Genomic DNA, 21609 nt, shown 5'->3' on the forward strand with positions numbered 1-21609 from the left:
CAGGTGTTGAAGTTGAGATGATGAGGTTACTCTGCTGACAAATGTGAATCACAAACTATATCCCTAGATATGCCTATCTAGTGAAAAATTTACATAACCCCCTAAAGGGCAATAGCTTCTAAAAGTATTTTATTGTGTAAAAATACCTGTGAATTTTTGGTACTTTCGTAAGCTTAGCTCACAAACAATAGTTATACCAGTTGACTGAAAACAGTAATGATAAAGTACTGTAGTGGTTATTTTTCAACATGCAAGGAAATAAAAGGTCAATTATCTGGTAAAAGTTATTTACTTTTAAAAGCATCAAGTGATATTTTGGCAAATATAGGACAGCATTCACTATAATAAAACTTTGGAGAGTAAGCTGAGAATAAACGGATTTTGAAGCAAAGCGAAAAATCTATTTTTGGGTGAGATGGCCATGTCGTCCTGATGGAAGGTTCCTTTAGACAGCTTTCTGAGGGATATTTGGCTACAGTGATACTCCCAGAGAATTGACCATAGGTCTCCAGAATTTTATCTCCTGGCGCAAGTATCCTTAAAATTTTCTTAAGGATATCGCATAATATCAGGGGACGTATTTCTTGATACGACACATGGCAATCTTCCCACCGAATAGAGTTTTCGCTCTGAGGGGGAAGAATGGCGAAATTGAAGGGGAGCCGTCATCAAGGTTACCCAGTGGATCCCCTTCCCGTACTACTACAGGGTCCAATATGGCTACCCATTCCTTGTAGCAATTAAGCATGGTGGCTACAGAAAGAGGAGTTTCGGGTGGGGATTGTTACGCATGTACACTCATTTTCTTGAAAAGGAGGGCGGGTCCATGAGAACGACATGGCCATCTCACCCAAAAATAGATTTTTCGCTTTGCTTCAAAATCCGTTTTTTGGGCTCAAGCCATGTCGTCCTGATGGAAGCTTACCAGAGAATTACTTGAAAGTACTGTATCTGTGGGTTTGTATAAGTGCCTCAACCTTGGGTCAGCTTCTATATGGTCCTCCAGACCACATAAATATATGGCGGTACCGTTATACGTCATATCCACTAAGCATGGAACGGAACAATCTTAGGGCATCCTGCCCCCTGCAGGGAAATGTCATCCTCGACTTTAGAAGCAACAAGGTTTGTATATATATTGGAACAAATGTAATTATCATTCAATAATTATGTTCATATGTATATGCACCTTCAAGTATATACTTTATTTTAGGAAATTACGTAAAAAACTCCGTCTAAATTTATTCATCTACTTTGGGGCGAATAAGACGCAAATACACCTTCAACATTTATTTGAATAGACAACATAAATGTAACAACTAGTGTATTGAATTAGAATCAGTATACATCCAACATATAAAAGGTATATATATTTATCACCTGAAAGGGTAAAAATATCATTAGCCACTCAGAATCTGTTGAAAATTATTAAGATAATTTCAATGTAAATGTTGGATAAGTATCAACACTGCGTACAAGTGTACACATGGCACTGGTGTCATTGGTATGATTCTACACCTATAAAGAACAGTCCTAGTGTCACCAGGGTGACACTTAATAAAAGGTATTACACTGCAAGGTGTTAACACCTTTTCACCCAAACTGAAATGGTCCCAAACAGTTCACTGTTCATCGCAGCACTAGACGACAGGTTTCACAACACTACCTGCCGCCACCACAAAATGTTTTAGATCGTGCACTTGCTTCGCATAATGTTTATAGAAGACTCTGGAGGATTTCCAACCAGTGTATGAGCGGAGTCTCTCAAAGTCCATATACTGAAAAAAGTTCAGCGAGGAAGCAATCTTTCTCGGATCATGACCTGCGGGTGTACTATCAGGATCCTCTCTGTGAATGAAGTAGGTGAGCTTCGCCCTCAGTTGTTTCAGGGATAAGTTCGATCCTTAGGTTTCTCCTTTGAAGAGCTGTCCTCCCTTGAAGAGACATCTTCCTTCAGAGGGCAGATTCTTCAGGGACCGCTCCTTTTTGGTGGGTAGCTCATTTTTTGCAAGAAAGGTAGGATCAGGAAAGAGATTCAGTTCTCCCACTTCTGTGAACTGAATATGGCCCTCGTCTCTTGATAGGGCTACTATTTCACTAACTCTAGCCCCTGAGGCTATAGCGAACAAAAATATCACTTTTTGTGTTAGATCCTTTAGAGAGCAATCTTCATTGTTCAAGGTCAAAGCGTAGTGTAAGGTTTTGTCCAGAGACCATGAAATGGGCTTCGAAGGGGCTGCTGGTTCAGGTCTAGTGCATGCCTTCGGAGTCTTGTTGAAGATTTCGTATAGAAGAGGTCTAGTCAAAGCTGACTTACACGTAGTTAGTTATCGATGTGGCAGCCAAGCCTTGCTCGTGAAGGTGGATGAAGAAGGACAGGCAAAAGTCTATTGAGATTTCCGTCGGCTTTTTTGCTTTTACAAAAGCAACCCACTTCTTCCGAGACGATTCATATTGTCTTCTGGTTGACTTTGACTTGTATGCTTCTAGAAAGTCTATACTGTCTTTCGAGATCCCAAATCTTTTCTTGACTGCTAAGACTAGAAAATCATGAGATGAAGGCTTTGGGTTCTCTGTGATGAAGCGAAGACAGTCGACTTCAGAACCAATTGGGATAAATCTGGGTTTGGTAGAGGGAACAGCCTCAACTTGTGTTTTATCACCAGAGGGAACCAATTGCTCTTGGGCCACTTGGTGGCCACTACTGCTGCAGTTCCCTTGAAGGATCTCAGCTTGTTGAGGACCTTCAGCAGGAGATTTGTTGGAGGGAACAGGTAGATATAGGATCAAGGGGAATAAGTAAATTCTAGAGGTCCACAGTTATGGAATAGTTTACCTAGCTCATTGATAGACGAACAATAATTAATTTTCGTAGTTATGTTTTATAGGAAACAACCGTATATGACATTAGCCACGTCTTATGTCAATAACTGTTTTAAGAAATGCCATAAATTTATGAAGAGGAGTTTCGGACACGTTGACTTCTCCGAAGACTAAGCTGTCTCCTCGTAAGCTTTCGAGGCAGGCCCCCTATCCCCCGCCCAGACTTTTTCTCCCTCCCTTTCGGACGAGGATTACCCGTCCTCAGGGTAGTCACGTGAGGTGAAACGTTCCCCCATCGCACCAATGAGGGAAACCCCACCTCGCGCTGAAAAGTCTTCTCGGGTAGGTGCGGAGAAGAGCCTACCTCCGTCATTGTTGGAGTCCTGCATCCCTCCCAGAAGGGAGTCGAAGGACTCCAAGACAGTACCGAAATCCTCGACAAGACTTAGAACGGAGCCAGCCAGTCACTCGGAGAATGTCCGCAATTCTCCCCAAGAAGAGCCTTTGGGGACAGGAGACTTCGCTGCAAGTTCATCCGGAGGAGAGCTACAGGAGTCAGAACATGCATTTTGGCAGGTTCTGACCCTAATGAGGACTCTCAATGGGTTTGCTGACCCAGAGATTCTCCCTCGAGAGGGCAAAGACACGGTCTTGGACCGAGTATTTGGGACTCAAAAACCCTCTAAGGCCTGTGCGGCTCTGCCCTGGTCTTAGGGGGTTAAGAGTTCCAGGGACAAGATCGCGGTCCAGCTCTCTGAGCTAGCCTCCTCCAGCCGATCCAGTGCCGGCAACAAGCTTCTCCCACCTCCTTGTGTACAGCAGAGGAGGTACTTCGAGATCTTAGAGGAGCCTTGTTTAGCTCTTCCCCTTCACCATTCTTTGGAAGAGCTTACCAGGGAAGTCCCTCTTGAGAGACTCTCCAACCGGCAGGTCTCATTCTCGGCGACTGAGATCCTTAATCAGGAGAAGGTTGCGAAGTGTGCTCTGCAGGCCACTTCGTGGCTGGATATCTGGTTAGGGACCTTAGGTATCCTGATACGTTCGGAGGATTTCTCCAAAGAACGTACCAGGAAAGCTATGGAGACCTTCCTACTCTCAGGCACTTGCACGATCAAGTTTCTGGCCCACCAAGTCTCGAACTTGTGGGCGAACACTATCCTGAAATGTCGGGATGTGGTAGCTGAGAGGTTCCATCAGAAGGTCCTTAGCACCGAGATAAGCAGGCTCAGACATTCTTCTGTGGAGGGAACGAATCTTTTTGAGCCTAAAGACGTGGAACATGCTGCTGAGAGGTGGAGGAAGTCCCACCAAGACTCCCTCCAACATAGGGCTTTGACATCCAAGCCCTATAAGCCTCCAGCACCTCAGCAGCCCCGTCCTACCAAGACCACGAAACCGACAACGGCAGCGAAGACAGTGGTGTCTAAGCCCTTATCTGTCAAGGACAGGAAAGGCAAGAAGTCCTCCAGGGGAGGGGAAAATCCTAGAGGGAGCAGCCGAGGCCGCAAACGCTAGGATTGGCAGTCCCCCTGCATGTCCACCAGTGGGGGGGTGCCTATAAAGGTGCGCAGACAGGTGGCAGCAACTCGGGGCCGATTCCTGGACGATTTCCGTAATCAGTCAGGGATATCGTGTCCCGTTCACAACATCTCTACCTCCCCTGATGACGAATCCAGTGTCATTGAACTCCCTTGCCATGGGATCAGCAAGGGGGCAGGCCCTTCGGGCAGAAGTCCAGACCATGTTGAAGAAGGGCGCTCTCCAAGAGGTCCTCGACGAGTCCCCAGGCTTCTAAAGTCAACTCTTTCTTGTAAAGAAGGCGTCTGGAGGCTGGAGACCAGTCATCGACCTCTCGGCTCTGAACAAGTTTGTCAAGCAAACTCCGTTCAGCATGGAGACCGTAGACACGGTCAGACTTGCAGTGAGACTGCAAGACTTCATGTGGTCACTGGATCTGAAGGACGCGTACTTCCAGATCCCAGTCCATCCGTCTTCAAGGAAGTACTTAAGATTCAGCCTAGACAACAAGGAGTACCAGTTCAAGGTGCTGTGTTTCGGTCTCTCCACAGCACCACAGGTTTTCACCAGAGTGTTCACCCTATTATCATCGTGGGCACACACAGGATCGGCATCCGTCTCCTCCGTTATCTGGACGACTGGCTGATCCTAGCAGACTCGGAATCATCCCTTCTTCAACACCGAGACAAACTTATGGGACTTTGCCAGGATCTGGGGATCATGGTAAATCTCGAGAAGTCCTCTCTGCTACCCACTCAAAGACTGGTATACCTAGGCATGATTATAGACATCAATCTCCACAAAGCCTTCCCATCAGACAACAGGATAGCAAGGCTGAGGAAGGTCGCGAGCCCTTTTCTCAGACGAGAAGAGCTTCCAGCCCAATCGTGGTTACGTCTCCTCGGTCACCTCTCATATTTGGCTCGTCTAGTTACCAACGGTCGCCTCAGGATGAGATCCCTCCAGTGGCGACTCAAGTCCCGGTGGAATCAAGGTCACGATTCCCCGGACGTCATGATCCCTATGGGACCTGCGGAACGGACGGACCTCCAGTGGTGGGTGACAGACGAGAACCTACGAAAAGGAGTGGATCTTCTCTTCCTCCCCCCGGATTTGTTGCTGTTTTCGGACGCCTCAAAGAAAGGGTGGGGGGCCCATGTACTGCACCACACGACCTCAGGCCTGTAGTCAGAATCAGAAAAGTGCCTCCATATAAATCTTCTAGAGATGAAGGCCGTTTTCTTGGCCCTTCAACAGTTCCAACAATACCAGGCGGGTCACTCTGTGGTGGTGATGAGCGACAACACCACAGTAGTGGCTTACATAAACAAGCAAGGAGGTACCTTTTTGAAGCAGCTATCCCATCTTGCAGTAGAGATACTGAGATGGACCGAAGTCCACTCGATTCCACTATCGGCAAGTTTCATTCCAGGCAGGAGGAATGTGCTCGCCGACAATCTGAGCAGAGCATCTCAGATAGTGAGTACCGAGTGGTCTTTGGATCATCTAGTAGCCAACAAAGTCCTGACTTTGTTGGGTTCCCCGACTGTGGATCTGTTTGCGACAGCGTTGAATTTCAAGCTCCCGCTATACTGCTCCCCAGTCCCGGATCCCAAGGCGCTCTGGCAAGATGCCTTCCAACAACGGTGGGACAACATCGACGTGTACGCCTTTCCCCTGTTCTGTCTGATGAGGAGGGTGCTCAACAAGACCAGAATATCGGTCAATCTTTCAATGACCCTCATAGCTCCACTAAGGCATCTCGCGGAATGGTTTCCGGACCTTCTGCAACTCCTAACGGAACTTCCGAGAGAACTCCCTCCGCGACACGATCTACTCAGACAACCACATGCCAACATCTTCCACAAAGCTGTAGCTTCGCTACGACTTCACACCTGGAGACTATCCAGCATCTTCTCGCTGAGAGAGTATTTTCGCAACAAGTTGCAATTATGATGTTTGGACATCTGCAAAAATCATCCGCATCTGTCTACCAGGCAAAGTGGAATGTGTTCTGTAGTTGGTGTCGTGGAAGGGGTATCTCTCCACTCGATGCCACTATTCCAACAATAGCGGAGTTCCTCATGTATTTGTGGGAAGAAATGCGCCTTTCAGTCTCAGCGGTGAAAGGCTTTTGCTCAGCCTTAAGTCTAGCCTTCAGGCTGAAAGGAATGGACATTTCTTCCTCGCTGGAACTTTCCCTACTCATATGAAGTTATGAACTTACCTGCCCTCAGTCAGAAGTGAGAACGTGGTTCGAGTTCTCAGGTCTCTAAAGAGACCTCCCTATGAACCATTACGCCAGACTTCAAATCGCCACCTAACTTGGAAGACGGTGTTCCTACTAGCTTTGGCTTCGGCCAAGCGAGTCAGTGAACTTCATGGTCTCTTGTATGACATCGCCCATTCAAGGGGATGGGGGGAGGTAACATTCAGCTTCGTCCCTGAGTTTATTGCTAAGACTCAGAATCCAGGGGTGGCGGACCCTCGGTTCAACTCCTTCCAGATTTCGAGTCTTCGTTCTGTAACAGATGACCCAGACCATCTCCTACTGTGCCCAGTAAGGAGCTTGAGGCTATATCTCAAAAGAATGGCTGCAGTCCGTCCTCAGGTGCAAGCGCTGTTTGTTAGCACTGGGAGGACTAAGAGGAGGGTCACCAAGCACACCATCTCTGCATGGATTCGTAGGGTGATTCATCTGTCCCTGAATCCAGACCCTCCTCCGTCACATCGCCCTAGAGCACATGATGTCAAGGGCGTAGCTACGTCCCTGGCCTTCAAAATGAATTTCTCAATGACGCAGGTTCTTCAAGCTGGGGTGTAGAAGCGTCAGACGACCTTCACAACCCACTACCTGCAAGACGTGACCCACAGGAGGCTCGATACGTTCTCTATCGGTCCTGTGGTGGCTGCACAACAGCTGGTTTAAAACCTCAGGCTTCTTATTGGACAAGTAGCAGAAGGTTGAGGGCATTGTTACCCGGTCTTAGTCTGCATGAATGAAAAGGTTTGTCTGGCCCTTATTCTTTTCTTCGTCTTCCCCTCTCTTGGGGAAAGCAGCATCCTGGGTTCTCTGCACAGGTGACCTCAAACTACTGCTGGTAAACCATGCTTCCTTGTGTTCCTAGTATTAAGCTAATACTGTCACGTCCCCATACCCTTACGAGGTGGTATTGGGAGAGTCCTAGCCTAAAGTTTCCATCTAGAGAACTACAGGTCAACTTCCTAGGACAAGTAACACTTTATTATACCTTCACACACAGCTTGCGTAGGCCACAGTCCTTGTGTAGCAAGGTTCTAGCGAGGTGCAGGGGCTCCTCATTGTTGAGTGCCGACACACTCAAATAGCGAGCCCCCGGGCAAAATTCAAAAGCCAGTACTGACTGGGACGTCCACCCTTCCTAATGGGTGAGTCACCCCTATTAAATAGCGTGGTTTGTATGTCAGTTACGGAACAAATGACAAATTCGTAGATAATTTGTATTTTTCCTAACTATATAAACCTTAGCTATTTAATCAAACTTACCCTCCAAGCCCTTTCCCCCTTGAAGTCCTACAGCCAAGCAAAGTGAGCTCAAGCACAGGTGTGTGTAAGGGGGGGGGGTGGGGGGGGTTAGCAAGCTACCCTCCCGCTAACTAGCGGTGGGGTAGTAAACCCTCGTTAAAATTCTAATGGCTCGTCATTCCAGCTACGCCGAAAGTAATAACCCCTATTAAATAGCTAAGGTTTGTATTGTTAGGAAAAATACAAATTATCTACGAATTTGTCATTTTATTCATAAACTTTTATAGAATTGTATGACTTCATTATATTTTTGTTCTTTTTTCCATTTACAGCCGAGACGTGGTTCCAGGATACTTCATGTCCTGGTTTTCGGTCGCATCATTTTTATTCCTTTGTTCCTGTTATGTAACCATGATCCCAAGTCACCTATACCAACTGTGTTTGATCATGATGCATACTACATTGTCTTCATGCTACTATTTGCATTCTCTAATGGATACTTATCCTCTCTCTGTATGATTTATGGACCCAAGTAAGTTACAGAAATTTCATTACTTTTCTACCTCCTGATTGAGTGTGTTTCTTGTAATTACGTCTATCCCTTTATAACATTATTATAACAGTTACATCATCCATCAGTATAAAAATCCAGTTCAAAACACTATGAATATTCATTGCTAGCTGTAATTGACTGTGACAATGGTTCTCTTACAGATATGATATTTTTGCTTTCTCAGTACAGATTATTTTATTTCTTAATTTCCAGGTTGGTTTCAGAAGACAAAGCAGAGTTAGCAAGTGCTATAATGATAGCAATGCTTGGTTTTGGACTGATGTTGGGAGGTATTTCATCATTTGCATTCGCATTGATTAGTTAGATCATGAATATTTAGTTTAGCTAGGTATGATATATGTTACATATTCATAAATTGGCTACAAATTATCGTATTCAATATTTTGGCACAAATGTCAAGTATTTAATTTCCATTAAGGTGTAGCCTATTGCACTAATTCCAATATAGTTTGTGTCATGCATACGTACACAACATCCTAGGCACTGTATGATTTAGACTACAGAGGAAGCACAAAAGATTTGATATTATCTAATTACTTTGGATACACTTAGAAGAAATCCTTCCAGATATAGATATTTTGTATTATTGATTCTTTGTCTAATTATACACTTTTGGAATAATAATAGTCATAATCATACTATTGATGATGAATATTGTCTATGACTATAATTTTGTTTCCTTGTACAATCACACATATATAGCTTCACATTTGTATTTAATAATTTGTATTATTCAGGATCTATCAACTTATAAAAGTGAAATTTTAATATATCAAAATATTTAGCAAAGAATATTTTTGTTCTTTAATCAACTATTATTTTAGTTACAGTTCTCTCTCTTTGGATAATAGTAATAACCCAAAATGTGTTGATCCCTAATGTCATGATATTAAAGGCCTTCTATTTTTTTTTTTTTTACCTTCAAGTCCATAAAGAAAGTTGATTATTTTGATAGTAAGGCATGTGCAGTCCTATATACAGTTCAGATACTTGAACAAATGTTTACATTCCATGATAAGTCCCTCCTTTTTCTCCTCGAAGTGATGCCCTGTATACAGTTTTTACAAATAAGCTTTTCTGGGCTCAACCTGTGTCACTCCATATGCTCCTTAAAGCATCATTTCAAAGGTATAAATACTGTTAAATATACCAGTGAAAAAAGTTGCATGGAATGCCAGGAATATACCCAGCTCGCTCATCCCTAAAGGGTGTCGGTATTAAAACTGGGGTGAGTGATACCACTACCAGAGGTCCCTTTCCAATTAGACTTCTCCCTCCTCAAAATCCCCCGTTACTACGAGGTGTCGTTCACTACAGCTACTGCCCCCCCCCCCCCCCCTCCCACTACCACTACCTATCCTCCTCCCATCTAAGCTTAATTAGAAAACAGTCTTCCTCTTTTACCAAACTGTGTATGTTTTCGTATAGTTAACCTACCAGTAAGATATACAGTATTCTAGATTTAGATTTTGGAATAATTCCTCTACCTTAACCGGGAGGAATTTTACTTTTACAGTAGGTTCTATGATATGTTATCAGACATTTCATATTTGATTTTTATTGTAATAGCTTCCATCAATTAAAAACAATTGTAGTGCTGACTGCATGATTTTTTATCGTCTCCATACTACAGTAGATCCTCATCATTGATATTATGTCATCTTTAGTATTTTAGGTTAGATATCTGACATGTTTTCTTTGTCCTTGTGTTCTTGCTACAGCACTAGAATTCATATCTAGTAAATGCTTTTATCAGTGCACAATTCCAGAAAATATCGGTCTATCCCACTTATTATGAGCCTCCCACTTCCATAACTACTGCTTTTCTTGTGAACTTTTAAAAGTTTCCTTTTCTTCACTTGTCTTCATATCATTTTTTAGATTTTAGCCTATTTTTTGGGCTTCCAGTATTACACCCCAAAGCAAATTCTCATTCACAAAACAGGACAATCCTTTCCGTACTCTCCTATTGTAAAGCTCAATATTTTGTAGACAGTTTTGCAAGAACTACAATTCTATTTGTAAGGGCATATGTGATTGCACAAGTCTTACACACCCATCTTCAATGTTTTTCCAGTGTCTTATTTACCTGTAGCTCAGTCCTTTTTCACACTTCATTCAGGCTGTCATTAGTCTTTCCTTCTGCCTTCCATTTTACATTCTAAATAGAATCTAAAGTCATGTAGTTATAATTCTGTTAATATTAGTGATTCTTTTTTTGTCAAAGGGTGTTTCAGTGTCACAGTTAATTATGTTTGACTTTTACATGTATGGTGCTGTAGTTTGTCTTAGTGTTCAAATAGACACTGATTAATGATTATTAATGATGGTGGAAAAAAATTACTTTTAGTTTCATTGAGAGGGATGGTCTTAGACTGTCAAAAGATACTATGTAGGCTATAAGCAGTTTATTCCCATAAATGTTGTGACTCAGACTTTCATTCCTAGCCTTAAAGAGCAAAGGAGCTGAACTGAGACTTGACAGTGTATATATTTAGTATCTATTCAAAATATGAATATGTTTGCACAAAGAAAGACTGATAGAATAAGATTTTTGTTCATAGACTATTTAGAAGTTAATTGTAATGTAAGCATGAGTTTGACTTCTAAACTGCTATTGTTGATTAGTTTATAAAAGTTAAGCTGTGAATCTCCTTTTGAATTTCAATTTAACTTTATTTTTATCTAAGGTTAATGTTTTAAGGCTTAAAATGACATATTAAGCTTTCTTATTCTTGGATTATAAGTGTTCCCCAGTTGCTTGTTGCTCCATTTGATTGATATTTGTTTTATATTTACAAGATCAAAGACCAAAGGGACAGGTAACCTAATGAGTTTTTCTAGCTCAGGTCTAAGAAAAATAGAAAAAAGTAGATGAGAGACTTCACTATGAGAAAGTGATACCTTTGCTTCTAAAGTGAAAAAAAATCATTGTACTGGTAATCATTAAAAAAAAAGGAAGATAATCCTAAAGTGTTACAATAGACGGGAGAGTAATCAATGCACAAAGTAACTTTGTGGTGAAAAGGGTAGGAATTTTATGTTTGAGCTCAACAAAACAATCACCAAAAACTGAATTTTAATAATGAAATTTATCATGTTTGTTCACTTGATATTCATATTGGGTTTTCTTTCAAAGCTGTTTAAATACTGACGCCTATTATTAAATTAAAAATTTCTCATTTTCTTTCCTTTCAAAAACAGATTTCTGATAATGAAATTGGTTATTCTTATATTCCCTGATGTTCATTTATCTCTCTTCTCGATGCTGACATCAAAGTTATCCAAAAATAAATTTCCTGTTTTTCCCTTCAAGAAGCTTAGGCCTCTCGCCTAGCAATGAGACGTTAGGCTTTATGAAAGAAAACAGCACAAGGAATGCTACCTTGATATTGTAACAAGTCCAAGACAATAATCTTAAAGGAAACAAAAGTTTACAGGAGTTTTGTAGATCTTGGAAAGGCATATCATGGTACAAGTAGGTTAGAGGAATGCCGGAGATGTTGGTAAGGTTAGTGAGGATGATATATATGAAGTGGAAAGAACCACCGTACTGACAAAATATGGGACTCTGAGGCATTCTCTGTGCAGTGTGACCTCCATCATGGATCTGATCGAGTCAATTCCTGTTCCTCGTCATTATAGACACTTGGTCAACAGTTTTAAGGAGCAATGAAGAATTGTGGGAACTGATGTTTGCTGATAATTTAGTTGATAAAGCAGACACAGAAGAATTACAAGAAAGAATTTTAGCATGGAAAGAAGCCCTAGAAATGAAAGAATGTAGGTGAAAATTGGAAAGAGAGCTAATGATTAGCAGCAGAGAAGGACATTAAGAAGTGAAGGTGGTAAAGTGCTAAAATAGAACAATTAGTTTAACTACTTGAGATCAATAATAACAGAGGAGGAAGGTACTGAGAAAGTGGTAATAGAGAGTGAAAGCAGCATGGCAAAATTGGAGAGAAGTAACAGGAGTTGTTTTAGACAAGAAAATGTCGTTAAGACTCAAAATGAAGATTTGTAAGAGTTATCAGGCCCATACTATCATTTGGGGTAGAAACTTGGTCACCTAAAAGGAAAGAAGAGGGACTTGGAAAGAACTGAAATAAGAATGGTCTGATGGATAGCTGGAATATTGGGGAGTCACGATACTGCATAAGAAGAATGTGTGACATATGTAATGTAAAAGATAAGGTTACAGAAACTTGTCCGAGTTAACATGGCCATGTAATAAGAAGGGAGTAGGTAGAACCAATCAAATGAGCTAGGAAGATGCCGGTGATGAGGAGTGTGGGGCATCAGTAGATCAGATTAAAGGATGTGGTGAAGAGGGATATGGGTGAGGTGGGACTTGGATAAGATGGGACAAGGAAGTCTATGTCCTTTCTAATTGTGACTTTAGTGACTGAGGCTCACTTTAAATTGGATTCCAGTGAGGCAAGGGACTTCAAAGTTTGTGTTCATGATATTAGGAGTGCAGCTACAGTACATCTCTTGATTTCTTTATGAATCTTTCTTTAGAGAGGGTTTTGTTTGTAATTACTAAATTGGTTTTTGTCAAGTGTCTAATTAGGTCCTATGGTGGCTGCATGTATTGTTTTAGTGTAAATATATAGTTGGGGTACTTCGTTAAGACCTTGAAGTTCGTATTGATTTATATGCTCTCATGGCTATTACCAATTTAGTTTTTCTCAATTGGGAATCTTGCAGTTTTGCAAATGATGAGAGTAGTTCTATTCAGCTTTTGATGGGAACCTTTAAGCCTAAAGAAATTTTGATAGGTTTATCTGATTGGTTTAAAGCTTTTAGGTTAGGATTTTTGGTTTAGTTTTCTATTTCCCTCAATTACAAGCCTCCTTTAAAGTGTAGGATACATACTATGTGAACCTCAGTTGAGTTCCATAGAAATAATTGGAGTATTAATAATATATTTGGTTATTATTGATATACTACTTGAGGCTCATACAATTCCCCCTGCCTTTCCACTGATTAGCGATGTCAAGAAGTTGTTGAGTGTTATTTGACTTTGTATACTGTTAATTTCCATACAACATCATATAATTGGCTATAGTATAATAGGGATGAGCCTATTGGAGTGAGGAAAAACAGGAAATTTGATTTTTCGTGAAAGACGTTGATATGAGCCTGCTTCGAAGAAGAAGTCATATGGACCTCAGATGAGTATAGAAATAATGAATTTTATTATTAAAATTCTATTTTTATGCACTTATTGTAGTTAGCATTGATACACACTTAATGCAAATATTCATTAATTTTTGTGTAGAATAATTATTTTTTAAAATCTAAAATCAAATCCCAGCATCAAGGTTGGATGATTGCGGAAAGATAGTGTGTAATGATGTATAATGTAAATAATGATATTACAATATATTTTCAAATTGAAATTTCTTCTCTGCCTTGTATTTTTATGCGTAATTTTCTTTCTAAGAGATGTAACTTTTTTACGAGATTAACTTAAATGGTTTTCATATCATTGCTGATATGCAGACTGAAAAAGAGAGGAGAAATTGCTCAATGTTATAGAATGCTTTTACAAGTTTTATGGCAGTTAAGAATTTTAACCCAGGTCTAATTAAACTGCTACTAAGAAAATTAATACGGAAATCTCAACCACTTGGTAGTACTGGACTGTACTCTCTTTATTAAAGAATATGGTAACTTTTATTAATCTTCCTTATAGATATTTTTTCAATTTTATTATTCTCAATGATATCAAAGCAGGATCAGGCTGAGGAACAAGAAAATGGCAAAGGCTGGACAGGTATTATATTTAAGATGATAAAGATATTCTAGAGTAAAAAGAGAGGTTTGAATGTTCAACTTCTAGAAATCTCTTCACAGTATGTTATTTGATATGCAGGCATACTGTGATACGGAAAAAGTGTTCTTACCAGATATTTTATTTTAAGTATTTAAAGACTGCAATGTTATTTTATGTAAAATTATTGAATATCTTTTGCTATACTGTTATACATGAATCAATTAAATATCTTTTTCAGATCAGAGTTTACATTTCCTTTTACTGTAATTCATTTTATGTTAATGATTCTGAATTATTTTAGCGTTTTCATGTTTCAAATTTAAGGCAAATTGACGAATTGTTAAGCAACAGAATATCGTTATAATAGATATGGAGCAGAATATCTTTATGTCAGATATTGGTTCTGTTATGGAATAGCCTTTGATCTACAAGTTATGTATTTTTTTTTTTTATTGTAAGAATGGAAAATGTCTATATTTATATGGTGTGATTAAAGACTTTTTTTGTACAAAAAGTGTAGGTCCAAAGTGATAGTGGCAAATGACATGTACAGTATATACTGTGTAATATACAACTTTCTTCTTCTTTTGACCTTGTCCCACTGTATTTTCTCCATTTATTTCTATTGCTTGTCTTATCTCACCCCAGTCCCACCTCACCCATACCCCTCCTCACCACATCCATTCATCTGATCTACTGATGCCCCACACTCCTCCTATTCATCACTGGCATTTTCCTAGCTCATTTGATTGGTTCCACCTACTCCCTTCTTATTACATGGCCATAATATCTCAGACGAGTTTCTGTAGTCTTATCTTTTACATTACATATGTCACACATTTTCCTTGTACAGTATCATGACTCTCCCTCCCTTTTGCTAGTAATATTCCAGCAATCAATCTCATCATTCTCATTTCAGTTCTTTCCAAGTCCCTCTTCTTTCCTCTTAAGTGACCAAGTTTCTACCCCAAATGATAGTATAGGCCTGATAACTCTTACAAATCTTCCTTTTGACTCTTAAGGACATTTTCTTGTTTAAAACGACTCCTGTTACTTCTCTCCAATTTTGCCATGCTGCTTTCACTCTCTCACTATTTTCTCAGTACCTTCCTCCTCTGTTATTATTGATCTCAAGTAGTTAAACTAATTGTTCTATTTTAGCACTTTAACACCTTCCACTTGAATGATTACTTTTTCAAGTCCTTTTCTACTACCAATCATTAGCTCTGTCTTTCTAATTTTCACCTACAATTCTTTCCTTTCTACGGCTCCTTTCCATGCTGAAAGTCTTTCTTGTAATTCTTCTATGTCTGCTCTGTCAACTAAATCATCAGCAAACGTCAGTTCTCACAATTCTTTGTTGTTCCTTAATTCTGTTGATCAACTGTCTATAGTGACAAGTACAGGAATTAACTCGATCAGATCTCTGAAGGAGGCCAACCTTCACAGGGAATGCCTCAAATTCCCATATTTTGTCAGTCCCGTGGTTTTTTCCCTTTTTACATCATCCTCGCTAACCTTACCAACTTCTCCGGCACTCCTGCAACCTACTTGTGCTATCATACGCCTTTTCAAAAGCCACAAAACACTTGTAAGCTTTCCTGTTTCCTTCTAGATTCTTATCTTGCACTTGGTCATACTATAAAGGTAGCATTCACTGTGCTCTTTCCTTTCATAACCCAAACTGCTACTTATGTATATCTAACAACTCTCTCAACCTTCCTCCTACTTCTCATTCTAGTATCGTGAATACAGGCTTCAAAATCTTTATTCTCCTGTATTTCTGATAGTGTAACACATCTTTTTCAATATTAAACTTAGCCGGTGATCATATAGCTGCAACTCTGTTGCTCGACAGAAAAACCTACGGTCAAAATACGCCAGCGATCGCTATGCAGGTGGGGGTGTACATCAACAGCGCCATCTGTCGAGCAGGTACTTAGTACTCCAAGCAAACAAAGAACCAATTTTCTCTCTGTCGGGCTACCGGCAAGACCTACTAATACGCTGTTACTAACTGGATTTGTTTTCACAACTATTTGGTGAAGTACACTATTCTAGTTTTGAGCTTTCGCTATGCAGGGGTTTTATCTTCATCTCAAAACTCGTTTTGGATAGATTTAATTATGGTGACAAAGAGAGTATGGACTCTCTTTCACTTTTAAATGGCCGACCCTTCCCTTAGACGGAAGTGTGTTTAGGTTTTTAGTAATTTTGCTTAACACGTTATAGATCTATATATTTTATATCTCTCCGCCTTTATTAGGCCTCTTCGATTAACTTTCCATTTATTATAAACATATAGAAATAAATTTTTATGTTTTGTTTATATGCGACCTTTCCTGATAGTAGGCGGTCCTAACTTGGAACCGAAGTTAATCAACGTTGAGCCCGTTATATCGTATTTAGCCTTTAAAGAATTTAAAACTTTTCAAATTTAATGTTTTATGAAAGAATTTCTTTGATAGTCTTCGTACTGTTTTCAAAGATGAACTAACGTTTAGTTTTTTAGACTACGCAGTTGTTGACGTTAAGGACGTTCAACATGCGCTCTATCGTTACGATAGAGAGAGAGTGTATCACGATTTCACTTTGCAGTAAGAGTAAATCGATTCTGACGTTTCATTCATTCTTTCTTAGCTTAAATGGTTTAAATTCTAAATTAAAGGAACTTTTTATTTGGAAAACCTTTCAGTTTTTTCCTTTAACCAAGTAGCATGTTTTTTTGACGATATATATTTGGGCTCTTCTCTCAGGTGCGAAATCAAGAGAGAAAGAGAGAGAGAGATAGAGACGGAGGGAGAGAGAGGAGAAAAAACGTTCCGTTCAAGCGGGTAACGTTGTTCTCGTGTTACTCTCCTCCCTAGTCGCTGTACGGGGAAGAAGGTAAAACGTTTCTAGGGTTTTATTCTTGTCCCCAGGCTATGTGCGGTGAGAGATTGTAAACGTAGTTTTTTTGAACTAGTGTTTAGTCTCTTTCCCAGCCACTGAATTCTTTATCTTTATATATGTTTTCTGTTTTTGCTAGTATTAATGAGCTGCATTATACGACTGTTTTCGCAATTACTACCTTTTAATGAAGGGTAGAATTGCGTGTTTCAGGTAGAAATCAGTAAAAGTTTCGATTTCAGTGAAATAAGTGCAAGACAGAAAATCGAAGTGATAAAGTGATATGCGCAAAGTGTTACAGTGTTGCGTCCGAGGGTTCGTCTGTTCGTGCCTGTCGTTCACCTAGTCCGGGACCTCTTGCAAGCTCCCAAGCCCAGGGGAGAAGTAATGTCGAACGACTTATGGGTTCGTCAGGCCTTGATCAACGAACAGACGTTTCCCTCCGTGGTTTCGGGCGTATCTACCCAAGATCGCCCCACCCACACAAAGACGAGAGAGCCCATTTACTTCTCGTCTGCGGAAGAGGTTTCTCGTAAGAAACCATGGACCAAGGTCTCGCAGCTTATTAGGCGCAAGTCGGTCCCTTCCGCGCAAGTCCAACGGCCCAGTTGTAGCCACTGGGTCAGTTCGGACTCGCTGCAGTCTTCCGACAACTGCTCACCTCCTAAGAGAGGCAAAGCGTTACCGCAACAGGCAGTAACACCGTCTGTTGCCGCACCTGCTACTGTAGACCCTAAGTGGTCTTTGCTGCAGACCATGCAGACACAGTTAACATCTTTAATGCAGGACTTTCGTGCGGAGAAGGTTGACGCTGCACCCGTTAGCCTACAACCAACCACGGTTGTGCGTTCAGTTGACGCTGAGGCTACCTTCTCCCGCACTCCAGCTGTGAGAGTCCCGCCACCCATGCGCAGTGTACCCTGCCAGCCGAATGTTGACGTTCAGCGACGCACGGAACCCTCCGTTGACTTTCGCGAGTTACAACAACAACCTAAGTTGTTTTGTTTTGACGCGGTGCGTCAACCTCCGCATTCTAGAGTTGTGTTGACTGCTCAGTATAGACAGTCAAAGCAGTCTCGAGTGAACACTGTATGTCCTCACGCACCTGTTGTGGTTGACAGTTCAGTTGTTGACAGTTCACAGACTGTCAAGCAGTTACATGACGTTGCCTTCTGGTCTGCTACTAATGCACCAGTGCTGTATGTCCTCACGCACCTGTTGTGGTTGACAGTTCAGTTGTTGACAGTTCACAGACTGTCAAGCAGTTACATGACGTTGCCTTCTGGTCTGCTACTAATGCACCAGTGAGAGACTCACTGAGATAACCTAGCTTTTTTCGGACAAGGTTCCTGTAGATGAGAAAGTGCTGTTCTCCCTCCTACTGATATTCCTTTGAGGACTCTGTCATTTGGAGAGGAGCCTTAAGCTGCTTAGCCTCCTATGGACTTTAATTAAATCATGATGATTTTTTTTAACCCTGGACAGGTAACGCTGGGCATATATGCCCAGGACGCTGCGCAAAAAGACGTTTTTTCAGAACTGCGCAGTTGTGGTTGCTATTAGTCTAAATGTTAGCCCGTGAATCGGCAGTTGAGGATACGCTCTTGCAGATGTCGGACGTGCTGTAGCTGCTGCTCTGTTCACCTCGACGCCATAACACATTTTTCACGGGTATACCGGTCATTTATGACCCAGCGTTGCGTTCCACGTGAGTTTAGTGAAAGTCAAAGTTTTCATATAATTGATTATAGCATTATTGTCATTATGTGTGTGTTATTGATATTTTTATACAACTTTTGTCAAAGATTTACCAAACTTCTAGAACCACCGGCAGCCAGCTGGCATGCTTCTAGAAGGAAATATGGCGGATATTCTGATTTCCTAATTTTGATGATTTTTTTGTTTTTTCAGAGCATGGCTTCTTCGCGCGAACTTTACGACGAAGACTCGTTCTTCAACCTTCCAGGAAGTGAGAGTGAGGAAGAACAGGATGCTCCACATGAGGTTGATGAAGACCACGAGGACAATGGTATTTCACTTCGGTACTTCGAGATTTTATTCAAGCAGCTCCAAGGTGTACCCCTCAGCTTCGACAGCTTCGACAAGTTCCTACAACCCTTTGCCCTCTTCCAAACATTCTAAGAAGTCTAACCATGTGGTGTCCGATGTTACTATGTCTGTTAATATTATTGTGGATGATTTGGAAATCCTGCCAGCAGACGAGGAAGACTTTTATGACCCTGACGACCTGCCTTCAAGACCCTCTACATCCCATGATATATCTCATGACATACCATCAGAGCACTTGACGTCCGCAGAACTACGCAGTAGGAAAAGGAGAAGGGGCCAGTTGCATGGTGCAGTAGGAACTGCTATCAAGAAGCTGAAAGAGGAGAGTGTCAAGGCAAGGGATGGCACAGTTTGGCACCGGGATCCCAATCTAGACCTGCCTAGATATGATACCCATTACATCCCCAGGGGGAGTTCCAGCACCATAGTACAAGGCATTACAAGTCCCTGTGATTTCTTTGCTCTCTTCTTTGATGACACAATGATAGCCACCATTTGTGTAGAGACCAACCGGAAGATAGAGACTCTGAGACCACGATTCGAGCAGGCTGATAGCTACACATTTGGGGAAGTCTCTCAGATGGAACTGAAGGCCTTCCTTGGTCTTTTGATCCTGTCGGGGATACGGAAGGACAATCATGTGGCCACATCGGACATGTGGTCTTTGCTAGATGGCTCTCACGTCTACAGAGCTGTCATGATTGAACGCCGGTTTGCCTTCCTTCTACGAGTCGTCCGCTTCAATGACAGTGCCACTCAACAGGAACGTCGCAAGACTGACAAGATGCCCCCAATTCGCAAGATTTGGAATATGCTCATCCAGCACTGCAAGGAGAACTACAAGCCAGGACCTCATATAACTGTTGATGAGCAGTTGATTCCTTTCCGTGGATGATGCCCTTTCAAAATGTACATACCAAATAAACCAGCAAAGTAAGTAAATTTATGACAAATAATTTATGATAATACTTGTTTTATATATATGTTTGTGATATATTTTGTTTATTTATTTTCTTTGTTATTATTTTTATTTTTATTATTCTATTTAGTGATTTTTATTTATTCATAGTTGCTATACTTTTACTAATAGATTTTTCTTATCTCCAGGTATGGGTTGAAGGTGGTCATGGCATGTGATGCTGACACGCATTACATGATCAATGCAATCCCTTACATGGGCAAGGGGAGTGTTGAGCTTCCGAAAGGGATGACGTTAGGAGAGATTTTTACTATGGAGCTTGTTCAGCCATACCACAGACGAGGAAGGACAGTGACAACAGACAGTTGGTTCACATCCCTGCCCTTAGCCCTGTCGCTGAAGGATGTTGGCATGGACCTGGTAGGGACCATCAGACAGAAGCCCTATATTCCTCAGTGTGTCATCAACAAGACGATGGAAGTTGGTTCTTCTGTGGCCGCATTCTCCTATGCCCACAACGTCACCTTGCAGTGCCAGAGGGTCAACTCCACCAAGTGGGTTCTTCTGCTGTCGACATTCCACCACCAGCCTTCAGTCATGGAAAACTACAAATCTGACATTCAGATGTTCTACAATGCAACTAAGGGTGGAGTTGATTGCTTTGATCAGCTATGCAGCATCAGTTCCTGCGCAAGAAAGACGAGACGGTGGCCTCTAGCATACTTCTTTGGAATGCTCAACATGGTGATGGTAAACTCCTATATTCTGTACACCGACAACACGAGTCTTCCAAAGAGGAGTAGGCGGCAGTTCTACAAGGAGCTGATGGAAGGCTTGTGCTACGAATGGGTCAATCGTAGGTACAGGCTCTTCACTTTTCTCTCTCGTGATCTGAAACATATCATGAGAATAACATTCAATCTTCCTGAAATAATACAAGAAGCAGCGTCCTCGAGGTTGGAAACGCGCACAAGATGTTTCCTGTGTCCCAGCAACACCCACAAGAAAAGCAGAATTTCTTGTGTTCATTGTCATAAACCTGTCTGTGCCAGCCACCAGGTTATCTGCTGTTCCAATTGCAAAAATGTCTAGGTAAGACACCACATATTTTCTTTCATGTTGCAGTAAAGTTTTGAGAATATATCATTTTCATGAAAAGTCGTCCCTCTCAATTTTAGTGTTCCTTCGGGGTTTACAGATTCCTCTTTTCCTAATTTTTTTTGCTCAAAGTTATCGTGTATCATCTGAAAAGATGCATGTAGAATTTCAGTCAAAAGTAATAATGTTCAGTAAGCCTAATTGCCTCTTGAAAGCATACATTATAATAGCTTGTCCCTCTTCCCACAGATGCTGCCTGCGACATGCACACCTCCTCTACCTTTGCTTACCCTGGGACTCGGTTTTTATGGTAAGTGCTATAATCTTGTTATATTCCTGTTCCTTATGAAATTTTCTATAGATTATGTAATATTCAGTGTGAGTGAGCTCGTGTATTGAGAGTTATGTAGCACTTTCTAAGAAAAAAGTGG

At 41.2% G+C, this 21609-nt stretch overlaps 1 protein-coding gene and 1 pseudogene across 4 annotated transcripts in view; both read left to right on the forward strand.

The window, feature by feature from the left end:
- The window catches only part of LOC137624350 (equilibrative nucleoside transporter 1-like), a 788303-nt gene extending 773862 nt beyond the window's left edge, over positions 1 to 14441 (forward strand). For all 4 annotated transcript variants that reach the window (XM_068355039.1, XM_068355041.1, XM_068355037.1 and 1 more), the window contains exons 10-11: positions 8179 to 8378; positions 8613 to 14441. In XM_068355039.1, coding sequence (XP_068211140.1) covers positions 8179 to 8378; positions 8613 to 8724 — 312 coding nt within the window. In that variant the 3' untranslated portion in view covers positions 8725 to 14441. The remainder of the gene's footprint in view (positions 1 to 8178; positions 8379 to 8612) is intronic.
- Positions 14442 to 19005: 4564 nt separating this feature from the next.
- On the forward strand, positions 19006 to 21308 carry LOC137624902 (piggyBac transposable element-derived protein 4-like; annotated as a pseudogene).
- Positions 21309 to 21609: the final 301 nt, after the last annotated feature.

This window comes from Palaemon carinicauda, chromosome 31 (genome assembly GCF_036898095.1).
Source record: "Palaemon carinicauda isolate YSFRI2023 chromosome 31, ASM3689809v2, whole genome shotgun sequence".
In the NCBI taxonomy this organism is placed as follows: domain Eukaryota; kingdom Metazoa; phylum Arthropoda; class Malacostraca; order Decapoda; family Palaemonidae; genus Palaemon; species Palaemon carinicauda.